Source organism: Rosa chinensis, chromosome 4 (genome assembly GCF_002994745.2).
Source record: "Rosa chinensis cultivar Old Blush chromosome 4, RchiOBHm-V2, whole genome shotgun sequence".
Classification (NCBI taxonomy): domain Eukaryota; kingdom Viridiplantae; phylum Streptophyta; class Magnoliopsida; order Rosales; family Rosaceae; genus Rosa; species Rosa chinensis.
The window spans coordinates 8,335,679-8,354,410 of NC_037091.1; the positions used below are offsets into that span (position 1 = coordinate 8,335,679).

At 38.2% G+C, this 18,732-nt stretch overlaps 1 protein-coding gene across 2 annotated transcripts; it reads left to right on the plus strand.

Moving 5' to 3' along the window:
- The first annotated feature begins 6,463 nt into the window (after positions 1 to 6,463).
- LOC112197678 (inorganic phosphate transporter 1-4) lies at positions 6,464 to 18,108 on the plus strand. Of its 2 annotated transcripts, XR_002935725.2 has the most exons (3): positions 6,464 to 6,601; positions 8,224 to 9,968; positions 18,028 to 18,108. XR_002935725.2 is itself a non-coding variant. In XM_024338442.2 (2 exons), the coding sequence occupies exon 2, from the start codon at positions 8,283 to 8,285 to the stop codon at positions 9,897 to 9,899; it is 1,617 nt and encodes a 538-aa protein (XP_024194210.1). In that variant the 5' UTR covers positions 6,464 to 6,601; positions 8,224 to 8,282; the 3' UTR covers positions 9,900 to 10,013. The 2 variants fall into 2 exon arrangements, 1 of the variants encoding a protein (XP_024194210.1); XM_024338442.2 differs by lacking the exon at positions 18,028 to 18,108 and having other exon boundaries at positions 8,224 to 10,013.
- Positions 18,109 to 18,732: the final 624 nt, after the last annotated feature.

Here is an 18,732-nt window from a genome sequence, read left to right on the forward strand (position 1 = left end):
TTTTAAATACTAAATTTATTCACTAAACCTCACTTAAGTTCCTGAAATAACCTCACTCATATAATTTGCAAACAAACTATTAATTACATATTCATTCCTTAACCATATTACATAAATCTCTTATCTAATAAAAAAGAAACTCAAACACAAGGTATTGGGTTTTAAAAATTAATTTCTAATAAAAAAGAATTGTTGTTTTTTCTCTTGTAGATGTGCAAAAAAACATGAAGAGTAATTTTCTTAATGTTTAATTATTTTCTCCATTTTCTGTACCTTATGATTAATTATTTAATAATTTTTTAAGATTTTTTTACTACTAGCTCTTTTTTTTTTTTTTTTTTTTGAAAATATAATGAATAGACTGGGATTTAGGTTATAAAATGATTTCTTTTGTTATCCCTCACCAATATGCATTCAACATATATGATGATAGGAATTTTTATGTCACATGATCTTGATTATAGTTTTAATTCTTATTAAATATATATAAATGCTTTAATGAGTATGTAGTGAAATTGAAAAATGAAAATAGATAAGGAAAATAATAAAGAATGCAATATAATAATATTGAATTGGAAAGTTTAGAGAAATTAAATATAATATTGTTTGGGGTATAATTATTGTCCTTAATAATCATTTTATAAGAGGTTATATATGTCATTTAATAATTCATAATAGAGTGAGGTCAACTGAGCAGATTTGGAGGTCCCAGTAGAAACACTCAAAATTTTATTTCTTTGTCATGTCAGTGTATCTTATTATAATCTAAATTACTACAATCATTATACAATTAAGTTTATCAAACGCTTTTTTTGAAATATTATAGATAACTGATCATGTAAACATTTTATGAAAATTCATTAATGATTTCTATGTTACTTTCTAAATCTCCATAATTTTTTTTTCAAAAATTTTCTTAGATCGAAATTTTCTCGATATTTCCATCAAAATTTCCATTTTTTGAACTATCGTTATTTCCTCGATATTTGATATTTTAATCCTTGATTAGCAATAATATCATTGGGGGGGGGGGGGGTATTCAATTCAAATTTTAAAAGATTTTGTTTGAGTTTTTATAGTCCATGGATTTATTTAATCCATGGATTGTTTAAATTTTATATGGATTCTGATTGATTGTAATGGATTGATTTAATGTATTTGTTTAGATTTTATAAGTCCTTATGATGTTTTTGTTAAGTTAATTTTTTTTCTTCTTCTTTTTTTTTTTTTTTTGAATAAAGGGCGGTGCGGCTGCCCTCAAGCCTTGATTAGAGAAATTATCGAATACAAGGGGGGGACAATGAGCCAAAACCCCTGATTACAATAAGCATCTAGAGAACATCCTGACATACTATCATGAGTCTCTACTAAACAACTGTATTCAACAAAGCACCAACTAGCAAAGAGCGCTCGACTGGCGACTCTATTTGCTTCACAGCGGTGACACAACGGAAAGATAACTTGATCTGCAACTCGACTACAGCATAGCATAATGTCCATACACACAGCTTTCCCATCATGTTGCCACTGGAACATATATCCAGTGACACGTAGTTTCACCCTACCACTAGGAGGCAGCGACCATTTGACAAAGCAAGGAACTCGCCGCCTACCTAGAGCAGTCACGTTACTGTCACTAGGAGGTTGCGACCATTTGCTAACGCAAGGAACCCGCCGCCTACCTAGAACAGACAAGGCACACCAAGTGCAAACACCGGCACGAAGCCCATCTCGTCCTACCAACCTATAGCAGTGACTTATTATAAACAGTAAACAAGCATAAATAAAATGAAAAACACAAATAACACATTTAGCCCAAGCCAGGCCCAAGAAGGGAGCCCAAACCCAAGCAACAATCCAAGGAAGAGGAAGCCCATCAACTGCCAGCCAGGCCTGGCCCAACTCCCCCACAGCCGCCACTGTCAGGACCTGCACAGCGCCGCCCCGCCACCTTCGCCGGAACGATGTTAACGATCCGGCATCTCCGACGCACCTAGGGATCCTGTCATTCCAGATCGGAGCCAAGCCTTGCAAAAAGGCCGTCCTCGTTGAACCAGGGAGAAGCCATCGTCGTCGCCCACCCGAATCAGGATCTGACGATCCAACCCAGATCGGGACGCTCTGAATATACCACGCCGCACCACCTGGCCTCCGCCGAAACGTTGATCTGGTCCGACGATTGGGCCATCGAAGAGGGAACCCGATCCAACCAACAGATATGATCTTCCTCCCCTCTCTGACATCCACCGTGATCTCCCCAATCGAAACGTTGATTGATGGATCCGGCCTCACACCCAACTCACGCGGAGTCGACAATAGCCCGTCCGACGACGGCATAGGGGCACGCAGCCGGACAGGAGGGGATTTCTCTCTGTCTCTCTCTCTCGCTTGCTTGAAACTCGGATCCTTTTTTTTTTTTCTTCTTCTTTAAAAGCAATGGATGTATGGATCCAACTGTAATGCTATATCAGTGACAAAAGAGTGCGTGTGTGTGGCAATCTATCATTCTTTATGTTGTGTATCATGATATATGAATAATAAGAGAAAACTAATTAACCAAAAAAAAACTAATCAACCAAAATGTTACACAAAAAATAAAGTAGTAAACTAATGACATAATTTATTTCATATTTAATTTACAAAAGAAACATGTGTGTATGTAACGGCATATTCTGGCTTTAGATGAATATATATATATATATATATATATATATATATATATGCACCCGACTTATGGTTTGATTAAAAAAAAAAGAAACATGTGCGTATGTATCATCTTAACAATACCATTGAAAGTGAGGTTAGAAGGATTAAGGCTTTTAGAGCTATAGTGATAAAAATAAAAAAAATTATTAGATGAGAGCAGAGGCAGAGACAGAGGAGGATAGTGGGAAGATAGGTCTAAGACAAAATGGATGAGTGTCAACTACTGAGAGTTGCTTCTTCTTCTTTTTTTTTTTGGTGAACAGCTTCTTCATTTTTTGAGTAAAAAAGAATCCATAAAAATCTCTTGGGAAGTGGTTGGATTGTTTTTGAGTTTTGATATGTATAAAAAGCACTATAAAATCCTCCAAAATCCAGCATTTAATGAAATCTTTAAAAATCCGCATACTTTTAAATATATGCAAATTTGAATGGATAATTTTAAATCTTAATTGAATACATCAAGATTTTAAAGGATTGTTTAAAGGGAGGTTCTATTCATACTCCAAAATTAGCATTTGAATCTCTTCATTTTTTCAAGTGATAGTTGACTTTGTCAACTCATGTTAAATTACCAATAAAGACACAAAAGAGGAGAAAGAAAAAAAAATTCTTCTTACCTCTACGAACAACAGTAGTCTTCAACTTAAAGAAATTATGTGGTTTTTGTTTCGTTTATTAACATTTCTTGATTGGATGCCAAGATTTTTTGGGGAGAAAATAAACTTTCCCCTCATCTTCTTCTTGCTTTGATTTTTATTTTTTGTAACGTCAATAAAAGAATGAAAATCTAGAAACGATCCCACATAGGAAACGTGACTGAGAGTATAATTTTGATGAATTATGGTGATGTTGTTCGGGTTTCAAAGAGTTCCATAACCCTCCTACCAACTAATTTAAATGGCAAAACCCCATAAACTTTTTTTTGTTGCAAATAGCTTTGAGCTATCAAATCTCATGGGATTGTTTTTGTTTCTCAGAAGCCTATGATCCAAATGATCCTGCTAACAATAGAGTCATTCAGGAACAACTGAAGCCCTCATTTGATCTTCTAGAAGATGCTGGATTTGAAAAAGGAAAAAAAAATCATCCGAGCTGTTGATGATGATGATCAAGAAGAATTCAATAACATGAGAGAAAGATGACAAACTGTTAGAAAAGCCAAATGCTATTGACAAGAAACTTGAAGAAAAGTTAGCAGAGTTGGATCATACTTTTGGAAAGAAAGGAAAAGTTCTAGAGAAAGAGATTGGAGATCTAGCAGAGGAAAGAAATGATTTGACGGAGAAGAAGAGAAGCCCTCTCTATAGAAAAGTATGTAAACGTATCAAGACGCTCTGACTACAGAAAATTATACATACCGCATGTCCTTGAATTCATGGATCACATGCTTGTTGTGGGCGACGTTGATTCATGGGCATGGACTCCGAGTTTATTCTCTTTCAAAAAAAAAAAAAAAGAGGCTTTTATAGATTTTATTAGACAATAGGCATTGTGGGAAAATTAGGGAGGTGCAAATAGCATATTGGTTATTTGTAAAAGTAAGTTGGAGGTGTATTAAGTGAGTATGTCCAAATGCCAATTTCGGATGTATGAATAGAAGCTCACTTGTTTAAAATCTCAATTGAATACCCATATACTTTCAAAATACAAAAAAATCTTGTAGACTCTTAAATAAATACACTCCCCTTAGACATTAGTGCAAATTAAGCTAGCTTGAAAATTGTCGGCAATAATATCAGAAACTTCTTCCACTGCCAGGCTTATGTAGACATTAGTGCAAATTAAGAAGCAACAGCTAGCAAAATTATAGTTGGACCTAGATACTTTAATTTAATTAGTTAGTTACTAATCTATGTTTCCGATCCGTGCATTAATTATTGGGGATTTATTTGTTTCCAACTTTTGTTTGGTTTCTACGTACGTACGTACTGCTCTATCTGCATGTCTTTTTATGTGAAATAAACGTCCAAAGCTAAGATCAGTTATTGTTAACCACCAGCTGGTTGTGAATTAAATTTCCTAGCTATAGTGACAAGAACATCAAGTCCGACACATGGAGGCGATCAAGCAAGGCTTTCCCATAGTTGCCCCACAATTTCTGAGGCAATACATACAGAGGACCAATTCTATAGGTGTCTCCCATCTCAGATTCCCATCACAAAATTAAAGAAAATTAAGAGGAAAATCAAGTATAAGAAGTTAACAATAATTGGATCTATATTAAAAGGTCAAAGTTAGTTAATCAATTAGAAGAAGTTAAGAAATTAAGATAGTTTTAGGGTATAGCAATGAGGTTAACTAAATCCTAAACTTTATCTTATTCTTTTTTGACACCCTTCTTTCAGATTGTTTGTGGTGTCTTAAAAATTTTGTAGGCCCATAAATCAATCCATTGGGGGCTCGGACAACCAATAAGGCATTGCAGCCCCTCTCGGCTATGACCACTTTTATAATTAAGTAATTAACATTAAACCAACCCAGCATTCGAACGCAGGATGTGGGGGTTACACATCTTGAACGTTTCCGTGGAGGGACCCAGTGCATCCACTAAACCACTTGCCATAGTTTTCAATTTTATTCTTTAGTAAACTTTAACTTGTAGGAGAGAATTTTAATACAATAAAAAAAAAATTCCCTAGATTTTGAAACAGTACAAAAAAAAAAAGGAGTGTAAAATCAAGAAAAGTGATTTGAAACCTTTGATTGTTCTTGTGGATGTTGGGTTCATCAAGATATGTTCGAACAACGAATTTCCTGATTGTGTAATTTACCGATCTTTGAGTTGTAGTGTCCATTTTAGGCCTACAATTCTCTTTTAGTTTTCCATCACTATCCAATATCTTAATTAATTTAAGAAATATTAGCAATCTCCGGCATGCTATGCATATGGTATGAAAACAGTACGTTTAGGCTTTTTCATGTTATCCAATGTGGCCCTATAGAAATCTAAAAAGGTTTCTAGGTTTTTTCAGGTTCTTTGTAACCTCAGCCAATGGTCTCCCATTTTTCAGACAGTACTATGTTTTATTGTTAGGAATTTGGTTGCATCTATCTTCCATTAATGGCAGGAGTAATGTAGGTAAACATGCATGATTGAATAAGAAGATGACTTCCCAACTCCTCGATTAATGCTCCATATAAAACCTGTTATTTTTTGGTCGAAATTGTGATAACGTATGAGAAAGTTATTCCATGCATGAAATCCGGCAAAGAAGTATTTGAAAAGAAGAAACCAAATTTCCATTCAAAGTGTATAAGATGACGATGACAGAATGAATAATATTTAAGTAGCTTGGAATAAACAAGTTCCTCTTCTACACTCTTCCATTATTATATGCAATGTGGTAAGAGCAAGGATCCCAATTCAATACATAATGGAATAGCACGAAACTAAAACCAGCTGCAATTAATTTGTTAGCCACCAGCGGATCGATCGGTTTTTGCTCTCAGTTTCATTGTCTACTTGATCATGACCATGTGACCCGATGTTCTAATTGATATATGTATGATTTACGTAGGTATTTCATAATTACTAAATTTCAATCAAAATATTAAGTTATCAGAAATCTAATGAACGAAGTATTTTATAAATTATGCATCAGAACACATATTATAAGAGCTAATGAAATGCCAAAGAAGAAACCGTGTAGTAATTTCTAAGAGATTATTCAATTATTCTAAGAGATATAAATGAAAGGGAACAAGAGATTGTAATGGACGACTTTGTAGAAGCGTTGACTTAAGCAAGAGCGTGAGCATATGCCATTAGATGCTACAAGTGATTCTACTTTTATTCAAAGGTCAGTCGCTCTTTAAATAGCCGACTCTAAATGCCTCATAATCCACGCCATAGCCCAATTTCCATCTCCTTCTTCAATGTGTGTTCAAGAAGAAGGTTAGTCGCTCCTGCAAAACAATCTACATGCTGTTCTCTTTATCAAAATGCATGCATGTTATTAATTTCAATTAGTTAGTTCCTTGTTCACTGGAACTGGTTTCTTTTGATACCAGGACCACCAAAAAGTGAAGATACCAGATATTTGGGGATCTTCTGCTTTTGATTCTGGGTACTTTTAAGTTTTGCCTTTTCAAAAGATATGGCAGTGATCATTATCATATCATCATGGTAGGGCAGCTAGCCTTTTTTTAAAAACCAGTATTGGAAAGTTGAAGCTAAGCTTCAATCATGCAAGTTCGCTCTGGCTGACTCTACACACCCAGTTTTGTTTCTGACTTACTATTTTCTTTTTTCCTAATTTTCCTTTTCGGGGAAGAAACCAAGATGCATACTCTTTCTTCTTCATTGAGGTCTTTTGAGAGACTTCCCACTTCATATGCTTTTGCCCTGTGATTTACACAAATTAACTCTCAGCGGTTTCTGAACTATTTAACTTTCAAGGTTTATCCATACTGGAAATCCATTTTAAACAGCAAGAGTTGAATAGATATTCCGAGCGGAAGTTAGCTGTATATTCAACTCGTCATCGGAAGAAACAATACGTTCAACTCTGAATAAGAAAATATGCGGTCTCCTTCATTGAGTTCGTTTTGCCTTGTTGTTTGGGAATCTTATATATCTTATGTAGCTTAATCTATATAAGTATATATCTAACTGCAGAAGATGATAATACTGCATATTCTACTTCTAATGATGACTTAAAATAAAATTAAAAAAAATTAGAATCTGCTTCTAAATTCTGTATATATCTGTGATTTTTCTTTTCTTTTCTTTTCTTCCTTTTTCAATTAAAGGAGTAGTGCCAGCTGCTTGCAAGTTGCAAGTTATCCCCATATGGGAGGCCCGTGATGTTCCCTTTCATTCATTCCATCCTTCTAAACCAAGCTTTTAATTCTGCACATAGAAACAAGTTCTTGGCATATCGACTTTTCTTTTCTGTTGTTTCACTATGAAATGTCTCCGTACATTGTGGAATATGTGAGATTTTTTACCACAATAATTCAGAAGTGATGAGATCATAATGATTGATATCTGGTTTTACCGGAAAAAAAAAACAAAAAAAAAATTAGAGGCTTGTTTTGGTGTAAAATTTAGATTACTGTGAATTAATAAAATCCTGGCTATAAACTGTGTGGACCAATTAAGTAGCTGCAAGCCAAGTAGTTGGTCCATCAATTCCACCGTCGCAACTTGTTGGCTAAAGAACAAGTATTTTGTCTGAATATTCAACTTTTTTTTTTTTTTTTTTTTTGCCAATAAAAAAATACTCAACTTCTTAGATGACCGTTATGAATATCAATTTCATTTATCTAATTTAATGCCACAAGAAATTGAACTTGTTTCTCTTGTCATGTCCCTGTCTTTCGTCAATTTGTCAGATATAATATCATATACCGAACTTATTTTTGTTCTAGTGTCTAGGCTACTAGGGACTCATGATTTGATTGATTGTAGAAGGATTTGATTACCTTTTAGATAACCGTTGTATAGAATTACCGTGTGAGAAGACTGTTGTACGTATTCTGATTTTGAAGGCGTTTGTTTTTGTTTTTATGCAGGAATTAAAGCTTAAATTCAAGTAAATAGTTGGGGGAGGACTAGCACTAGCTAGCTAGCAATGGCTAAAGAGCAATTGGGAGTGCTAAATGCACTTGATGTGGCCAAGACTCAATGGTATCATTTCACAGCAATTGTAATTGCTGGAATGGGATTCTTCACTGATGCTTATGATCTTTTCTGCATTTCCTTGGTCACCAAGTTACTCGGCCGCATATACTACACCGACATAACCCATCCGAAGCCAGGAACGTTGCCACCAAATGTGGCTGCTGCTGTTAATGGTGTGGCTCTAGTTGGAACCCTAGCCGGCCAACTCTTCTTCGGGTGGCTCGGTGACAAATTGGGTCGCAAAAAGGTCTATGGGATCACCCTTGTTCTCATGGTCGTCTGCTCCATTGCATCTGGCCTCTCATTTTCGGATCATCCAACCAGCGTGATCTCCACTCTTTGCTTCTTCCGCTTCTGGCTCGGATTCGGCATTGGTGGCGACTACCCCCTTTCCGCCACAATCATGTCCGAATATGCCAACAAAAAAACCCGTGGGGCTTTTATAGCAGCGGTGTTTGCTATGCAAGGGTTTGGGATTTTGGCTGGAGGAATTGTGGCTTTGATTGTCTCAACTGCTTTCGATAAAAGCTTCCCAGCTCCTACATTCGCAGAGAATGCGGCTGCTTCTCTAGCCCCTCAAGCCGATTATGTCTGGCGTATAATTCTCATGTTTGGGGCTGTTCCTGCTGGTATGACTTACTACTGGCGTATGAAAATGCCGGAAACTGCCCGTTACACTGCCCTTGTGGCCAAAAATGCCAAGCTAGCTGCAGCAGACATGTCTAAGGTTCTCCAAGTTGAACTTGAAGATGAAGAAGAGAAGGTACAGAAATATACTGAAGAGAAATCCAATTCCTTTGGTTTGTTCAGTAAGCAGTTTGCTAAAAGGCATGGTTGGCATTTACTTGGAACAACTTCAACTTGGTTCCTATTAGACATTGCCTTCTACAGCCAAAACCTTTTCCAAAAGGATATCTTCTCCGCAATCGGGTGGATCCCTTCAGCCGAAAAAATGAATGCAATTCATGAGGTTTTTAGAATTGCAAGAGCACAGACACTCATAGCAATGTGCAGCACTGTGCCTGGCTACTGGTTCACTGTGGCTTTGATTGATTATATGGGCCGATTTGCAATCCAACTGATGGGCTTCTTCTTCATGACCGTCTTCATGTTTGCACTCGCAATTCCTTACCATCACTGGACCTTGAAGCCCAACAGAATTGGGTTTGTAGTAATTTATTCACTGACATTTTTCTTTGCCAACTTTGGGCCCAATGCCACCACATTTGTTGTCCCCGCCGAAATTTTCCCGGCCCGTCTGCGGTCAACGTGTCACGGAATTTCCGCGGCAGCCGGAAAGGCGGGAGCAATTGTGGGAGCTTTCGGATTCTTGTATGCGGCCCAAAGCAAGGACCCAACGAAGACCGATGCAGGGTACCCGCCCGGCATTGGTGTGAAGAATGCTCTTATTATGCTTGGCGTTATCAACTTTTTGGGGATGGTGTTTACTTTCTTGGTGCCAGAGTCCAAGGGAAAATCACTTGAAGAGTTGACAGGTGAGAATGAAGATGGGGATGAGGCCACGGAGGAGCAGGCCCCTCCTACGTATAGAACTGTTCCAGTGTGATGACATTTACTTTTAAGTTTGCTTGATTTGCAATGTAATAATAATGTAGGTATATATAATGTGTAGAATGTAAAAGTAAAATGATAATTGGAATGGTCTACTCACTTCATTTCATAGTCCCTTTATATAGGGAAGACATTACAACGGAAATATTGATTACAATTATGATATTAAATACTGATTGATCTATCTTTTATGCTAATTGATTGGTAATCACTGATTCCTTGATTCCCTATTCGTCAGTTACTTTGACGAAGGCACATAATATGTTTTTCCTTTAACACTCCCCCTTGTGCCAAGTCAAAGACGAAATGGTGCATAAGTTGTTGCCTCACTAAAAACCTTGCCAAGTAACAATAAAAACCCTGTGGGACAAAAAATAAAACTTGGTCGAAGGAAAAGAGCACAACGCACCTTCTTCATTTGAGAATGACATGTGTGTGTTAGACTCCCCCTGACGTCTACACCTCCCCCTGATCTTTACATTAATCAAGGGAGCTTGGAAAGTCTTCGCATTCCTATGCTTTTCACATGTTTCTCAAATATGGCTTTAGGCAATGATTTGGTGAACAAATCTGCCACATTCTCCTCAGACCTTACTTGATTCACTTGAATCTTGAGAAGGGCCTCTTGTTGCTGATTGTAGAAAAACTTTGGCGATATGTGTTTTGTATTATCACCCTTGATATATCCTATCTTCATCTGTTCGATGCAAGCTGCATTATCTTCATAAATGCAAGTAGGCTCTTCAGTGGTAGAACTCAAACCACTAGTCTCTCGAATATGTGTGATGATAGCTCTTAACCATACACATTCACGAACCGCCTCATGTAGAGCGATGATCTCTGAGTGGTTCGAGGAGGTAGCCACAAGGGTTTGCTTGGTTGATCTCCAAGATATCGCTGTGTTCCCAATGGTAAATACATAACCAGTTTGGGAAAAGAGCACAACGCACCTTCTTCATTTGAGAATGACATGTGTGTGTTAGACTCCCCCTGACGTCTACACCTCCCCCTGATCTTTATATTAATCAAGGGAGCTTGGAAAGTCTTCGCATTCCTATGCTTTTCACATGTTTCTCAAATATGGCCTTAGGCAATGATTTGGTGAACAAATCTGCCACATTCTCCTCAGACCTTACTTGATTCACTTGAATCTTGAGAAGGGCCTCTTGTTGCTGATTGTAGAAAAACTTTGGCGATATGTGTTTTGTATTATCACCCTTGATATATCCTATCTTCATCTGTTCGATGCAAGCTGCATTATCTTCATAAATGCAAGTAGGCTCTTCAGTGGTAGAACTCAAACCACTAGTCTCTCGAATATGTGTGATGATAGCTCTTAACCATACACATTCACGAACCGCCTCATGTAGAGCGATGATCTCTGAGTGGTTCGAGGAGGTAGCCACAAGGGTTTGCTTGGTTGATCTCCAAGATATCGCTGTGTTCCCAATGGTAAATACATAACCAGTTTGGGAACGACCTTTATGTGGGTCAGAGAGGTACCCAGCATCAGCAAAACCAACCAAAACATCATTTGGCGTTTCGGTGTAGTGTGTGGCACTTTCACCATTAATATTTTCTTCAGGGATTGCAGTTCCATCTGCGGTCCCTCTTGTCTCTCTGTAGGGAAAGAACAGTCCTAAGTCAATGGTTCCTTTTAGGTATCTGAAAATGTTCTTGATACCATTCCAGTGACGCTGCGTTGGCGCTGAGCTAAATCTAGCTAACAAGTTCACTGAGAATGCAATGTCTGGTCGAGTACATTGGGCTAAGTACAATAATGCGCCTATTGCACTTAGGTAGGGAATTTCAGCTCCCAACACCTCTTCGTCATCTTCCTTTGGACGAAATGGATCTTTCTTTGCATCCAAACTTTGACCGATCATAGGAGTGTTAGCAGGATGCGCTTTGTCCATGTTAAATCGCCTGAGCATCTTTTGGACATACGCAGACTGGTGGATTAGTATTCCACAAACTCGGTGTTCTAGTTCAAGGCCTAGACAGAATCGAGTTTTCCCAAGATCCTTCATCTCAAATTCGGATTTCAAGTAGCTTGCAGTTTCTCTTATTTCATCAAGAGTACCTATTATGTTCATATCATCGACATATACTGCTACAATTGCAAATCCGGAACTTGTTTTCTTTATGAATACGCAGGGGCATAGTTCATCGTTCTTATATCCCTTCCCAATCAAGTAGTCACTTAGACGGGTATACCACATCCGCCCAGATTGTTTCAATCCGTAAAGTGAGCGTTTCAACCTAATTGCAAACGCACTCCGTGGTTTAGAGTCACTTGACTTGGGTAATGTAAGGCCATCAGGCACTTTCATATATATCTCTGAATCTAGATCCCCATAGAGATATGCAGTAACCACATCCATGAGCTGCATTTCCAGTCCTTCGGAAACTACTAGGCTAACTAAGTAGCGGAACGTTATAACGTCCATTACGGGAGAGTATGTCTCCTCGTAGTCAATTCCAGGGCGTTGGGAGAAACCTTGTGCCACAAGGCGAGCCTTGTACCTCAGGACTTCATTCTTCTCATTACGCTTTCTAACAAAGACCCATTTATGTCCTACAGGCTTTACACTTGGTGGGGTTAGCACTACCGGACCAAATACCTGTCTCTTTGTCAGAGAATCTAATTCTGCCTGGATTGCTTCTTTCCATTTAGGCCAATCTGCTCTTTGTTGACATTCTGCAACAGAGCGTGGTTCGATATCATCGTGCTCTATGATTTCTTGAGCAACAGTGTATGCAAATACATCATCAATGTGTATGGAAGATCTTTCTATCAACTCATACGCACTCTCATAATCCATTGAGATTTCTTTGTTCTCTGGAATCATTTCAAACATCGGAGCATCCTCCATTATTGATTCATGGACATAGCTATAATCAGAGACAATCTCATGAGAGGGATTCTCTACATTGATGATTAATGGATCGGTTTGTGCCTTACTCGTCCTCTTCTTCCTTGGGTGAGTGTCAATCGAACCTAGTGGCCTCCCCCTCTTCCTTTGAGGAGCCACGGCCTCAACCATACCTCCACTAAGTGTGGTTGTAGTGCCTCTATCTGCGGCACCGTGCCCCTTGTTGGGGACTTCTAACCTTGCAGGCACATTTGCAGCTGGTATATGTGATCTCGTCACTTTTGCGATATCAGTAAACGCATCAGGCATCGAATCTGCTACGTTTTGAAGATCGATTATTCTTTTCACTTCACTTTCACATTGTGAAGTGCGGGGATCAAAATGAGACAGAGTGGGAACAAACCACGACAATTCCTGTCATTCCCTTGGAAAATCCTTTTTCCTATCTCCCCCTAACGACGGGAAGACTGTCTCATCAAAGTGACAATCCGCAAATCGAGCGGTAAAGAGATCGCCTGTCAAGGGTTCCAAATAGCGGATAATCGTTGGAGATTCGTATCCAACATAAATACTTAATCGTCTCTGAGGACCCATTTTAGTGCGCTGTGGGGGCGCAATAGGCACATATACGGCGCAACCAAATATGCGTAAGTGGGAAATGTCAGGCTCATATCCAGTTACCAACTGGTACGCAGAAAATGGTTGGCTAGCAGTGGGTCTGAAACGAATGAGTAAAGCTGCGTGCAATATTGCATAACCCCATGCAGATATAGGCAAGTTGGTGCGCATAACCAATGCCCTAGCCACCATCTGTAGCCTTTTGATGGTGGCTTCTGCGAGACCATTTTGTGTATGCACATGGGGTACAGGATGCTCTACATCGATCCCAATAGACATGCAATAATCATCAAATGCTTTTGATGTAAACTCTCCAGCATTATCAAGCCTTATAGACTTGATAGGGTGATCAGGGTGGTGAGCCCTTAAGCGTATAATCTGTGCTAGGAGTTTTGCAAATGCAGTATTTCTTGTGGACAATAAAACGACATGTGACCAGCGTGTCGAGGCATCCACCAGAACCATAAAGTACTTGAATGGTCCGCATTCTGGATGGATAGGTCCACATATGTCTCCTTGTATCCTTTGTAAGAATGGAATGTTTTGTTTTGTATCTTTAGCATAGGAAGGTCTCGATCCTGTTTTTGCTAAAGAGCAGGCTTTGCAAAACGAGTGATGTGCCTTTGAAATAGTCAATGAGGCATAATGGGAGGGAGGTAGTGCTTTTGGTACTTCAGAATGTAATGGCTGCATTTGAGCAATACGAGGACCGACACCTTTCAGTGTGGCGGATTTTTCTCCCATTTTATTTTTCACTCGAAAGAAGGGATGTCCGTGTGAGTTCTTTAAAATGCGGATCATCATGTCACGACCAGGGTGCCCTAGGCGGTCATGCCAAAGCCTGTATGAGTCAGTGTCCCACATTTCATTGTTGGTGACAACATATGATTCAATGATCCGAATCGTAGTGAGGTACAGTCCACTAGATTGACTCATAAGTTTCTCTAAAATGCGTTTCCTTCCACATTCATTAGAGGTAATATAAAGGTATTCAATTCCATTCTCACAGTGTGTTTCTACATGATAACCGTTGGCACGAATATCTTTGAAACTTAACAAGGTTCGATTAGCTCTAGGTGCATATAGAGCGTCTGTGACTTTAAATGTTGTGCCATTAGGCAGCAAAAATTTTGCAGTTCCTCGCCCTTTTATTACTTGTGATGATCCAATCATCGTAGTCACAGAGGAATTATAGGCTATTAATTCAATAAATAATTTCCTATTCCTTAATATGGTGTGGGTAGTCCCACTATCAACTAAGCACTCGATTTCTCCTCGATTCATTCCTACAAATAAATGGGATATATTATTAATTTTGAAAATATAACTCATATTCTTTAGAGCATGACTATTTTAGTAGAATGATAATGTTTCATTCTAATAATAATTTTTTTCTCTAGATGTATTGCTTTACATCTTTATAGTGCTTTTTCGAACCATGTGGATATGTGTGGTACATAAAAATCGAATAAATTCAATGCTTCAGAATAAAATCCGAAATTTATTAATAAGCCAACGATAATCAAATCAAGGTCTTGTTCAGAAATCTAATTCAAACAATTATTGAGATAAACTTTAAGACTACGTAATAGTCTAATTAAAAATGAGCCATTATGCCTTCACAACTATTTTGGAAAATAAAATAAATAAAGCAGATCAGTCAAAATCTGAAGCATCCATTGACTGAGCAAGTTCCTTGTTGCCATTGCAGTCTGCAAATGTGAGGTTGACGTCTGGGTCATGGCCTCCTTCTTCCATATAGTGAGCCTCTTGTTCTTTAGACTCCCTATACCTCTTGTAAGTGGCTGCAACCAAGTTGCTTGCTTGGCAATTCTTGTACCAGTGCCCCATGACTCCACATCTATAGCATGGTTCATTACCAACTCTACCAGGTTTGACTGAAGGGTTCTTGGGTGCCCTCTGCACCTTGTTTCCATGACCACTAGGGCCAGCACCACCATCTCTGCCCCATACATTGGGAGGGCCTCCACGGCCCATACCACGACCCCCACGTCCCTTGCCACGTGGTGCATTGGTGCCACGTGGGTAGGGATCAGCACGTCCAACCCTCTTTTCATTGGGGTTCTTTCCACCTTTGACTTTGCCATAATTAGCCTCAGGAATTTTCTTTGTCCCAACGGGCCTTGCATTGTTGTTCAAAAGAACCTCATTATGCCTCTCAGCCACTTGCAGTAGGTTGATCAGCTTGTTGAAAGTCGTGATTCTTTTGTTATCATACTCCAGCCTATACTGGTTTGCTAGTATAATTGCTGAAGTAGGAAAAGTGGAAAGAGTCTTCTGGATCATATCATCTTCTGTGAGTTCCTTTCCACAGAAATTTAGACGTGCCTTTAGGCGCAACATGTCCTTGTTGAAGTCATTGACCTTTTTGTAGTCAAGCAAGCGGATTTCATTCCACTGAACGGTTAGTTCTGGGAGCAAAGTGTCATGAATGTTCCCAAAACGTCCCTTAAGGGCATCCCACAGTTCTTTGGGTGTCTTCAACTGAAGGTATTCCCAGCGTAAGCTAGGATCAATATGTCGCCTCAGAAACATTAAGGCATTTGCTTTCACCTTATTAGACGGTCCATCGTCTTTTGGGTCAGTGGGAGTTTGGATGGTGGCAGTGTAGTCTTTTGCCACAAAGACAGTTTCTACATCGGAAACCCAAAGGTGGTACTCAAGTCCTTCTGAGTCCAAAATGTCAAATTCAGGTCGAGTTGGATCAGCCATCTACATAAACAAGAGAGAAGATATAAATTACGCAGTCATAAAGACATCCACGTGAATTATTTTCCAAAATATGAATTAGATTTCAAGACCAAGATTCGTAATGGTCACATTTTTGTTTTTCGATGCCATGTGAAAATACTTTATCACAGTAATGTTGTGTGTATAAATGTGCATGAATTTTCATTATCATGGCAAAGTAAAATTTTATATGTTGTATTACAAAAATAACTATAACACATTTAATAATAAAACATAGCATATAAAAATAAATGACATGGCTTGTTCAAAATTTCACAAATATACAACAAATTATATACTACATATAACAATAACAAGAATATATCATGCATAACATAAAATACAAATGAGAGCATACTATAAAGGCATGCTTAGGAATAGTTTATATAAGGATAAATAAAAAAAAAAACATGCTCAAAATTTCATAAATAAACCATAAACAATGAAATATATAATCATGCTTAAAGGTAATTAAAACATAAAAATATGGCATGCTTAAAATGATCAAAATTATCTAATTTAAACATGCTTAATAACAAAATATAATAAACGTATAAACAATAAGGTATAAAACATGCTTAAAAATAAATAAATTTCACATGCTTTAGATTCCACGAATATATATCACATATATAACAAGCAATAAAATAGCATGCTCAAAAATAAAAATAAAAATTCTAATTATAAATAATTAAATATACCATGGTATGAAAATAAAAGAGAACATACTTGGTTTCGAGAAAAACAATCCTTACGCACGCGCGTGTTGATGCAGGCGTGCGATGTTTGTATCTTTGAGAAAAACTGGGCCGCTTCCTCTCTCTTTTGAGCCTTGTTTTTTTTTGTTTTTTTTTCGTTCTGGGCCGGGTCTGCTCTCTGGACTGGCCCCTTTACTTTGGGTCAAGTTTTTTTCTGTATCTGTTTCTGTTTTTTTTTTTTTTTTTTTTTTTTTTTTTCTTCTGGGCCTTCTGTTCTCTAAGCTTTCTGTTTTTTTTTTTTCTTTCTGGGCCGGGTCCTTACTTCGGCCCGAGTTGCCCCTTCTTGTTTTTTTTTTTTTTCGCTTCCTTCTGGTTTGCAGAAACCCCAGTTGATATCGGGGCTGGGTGGAGACGAGCGACCAGGTTTGCAGGTGGCTGACTCAGGTCATGGTCGAGCGCCGGTGTCCGGGCGTGGATGTGAAGGCCGGTCTGCAGCGATTATTCTGAAGATCGATAAGCTGCTGTTCGTGCGCCGATCTGGATGTGGAGGCCGGTCTGGGCTGTAGGTGGAGGCGGAGGCGAGCAGCAACGCGGTGGCAGGGGCTGCGCTGGGCAGATCGAAGGCTCTGTGGGCTGGATGCGTCTGTGCTCGGATCGGTGGGCTGCTGGGAGGAGAGGGCGGTGCTGCAGGTGAGCGACTGGGATGAGTTGGGTGCCCTTAGCAGTTCGATGGAGATGGAGGCTGGACGGGGCGGGGCCAATCTGGTGGTCGGGGAAGAAGTGCAGCGCTGGTCAAGGCTGAGGCTGGCCGAGGCCGGTGACGTTGTCTGGCGGCCCCCGATCTGCACTGGGTTTTTTTTTTTTTTTTTTTTTGATAATTGGTGCGGCAGAAAAAAAAAAAAAATCTAGGGTTTGGTTTTTTTTTTTCTTGGCTATTTGCTCTGAGCGTGCTGATAACGTGTAAAAGTAAAATGATAATTGGAATGGTCTACTCATTTCATTTCATAGTCCCTTTATATAGGGAAGACATTACAACGGAAATATTGATTACAATTATGATATTAAATACTGATTGATCTATCTTTTATGCTAATTGATTGGTAATCACTGATTCCTTGATTCCCTCTTCGTCAGTTACTTTGACGAAGGCACATAATATGTTTTTCCTTTAACATAGAAGCAATTATAGAAGCTTAATTGTAAAAGAAATTATTATAATGTGTTTTTGGATTTGTTTGTAATTTATTTATTTAAAATTTTATTTTTGGTTTTGCAATGTATTTCCAATGTTCACCATTGTTTGAAATTCATTGAAACATATTGTAGCATTTTTTTTATAGTAAAAACGTAAAAATATTCTTCATTTACAAAAAAAGCATACCATGCATAGTTTAGGAACTAAAACCCCATAAGTAAAATTACATTTCGGTACGCCTAAAACCATAGGAAGTCATAGCTAAACAAGCAGTCTTGCTCAACTAAGACATTTTTGAGCGACTGTGAGGGTCAAATGCATCTCAACATATGTATTGTTAGCTAAATAGTCACCCTCAAGTATAAGGGGTACAAGTAATAATATAATGATTTAAGAAAAGTTGTCGAATCCACGAGGATTGGATTCATTTCACTAGCTAGGGTGTTAACTTAAGGAGAGATAGAATATGCAAATGTACGATCACAAACCTAAATTCAGAAGAAAATTTAGGCTCATGGTGAGTATGTGCATTGTGGTGATAGTGAAATTGTTTGTTGGATAGAGTGGTGAATCACATTAAAATAAATGTTCAAATGTAAACAAAACTACTCCAAACTAAACTAGTAATATAATTGATGAAGTTAGGGGTTTGATTGTATACCACTAACCTCCCTTGCAAAATTGAAGTTT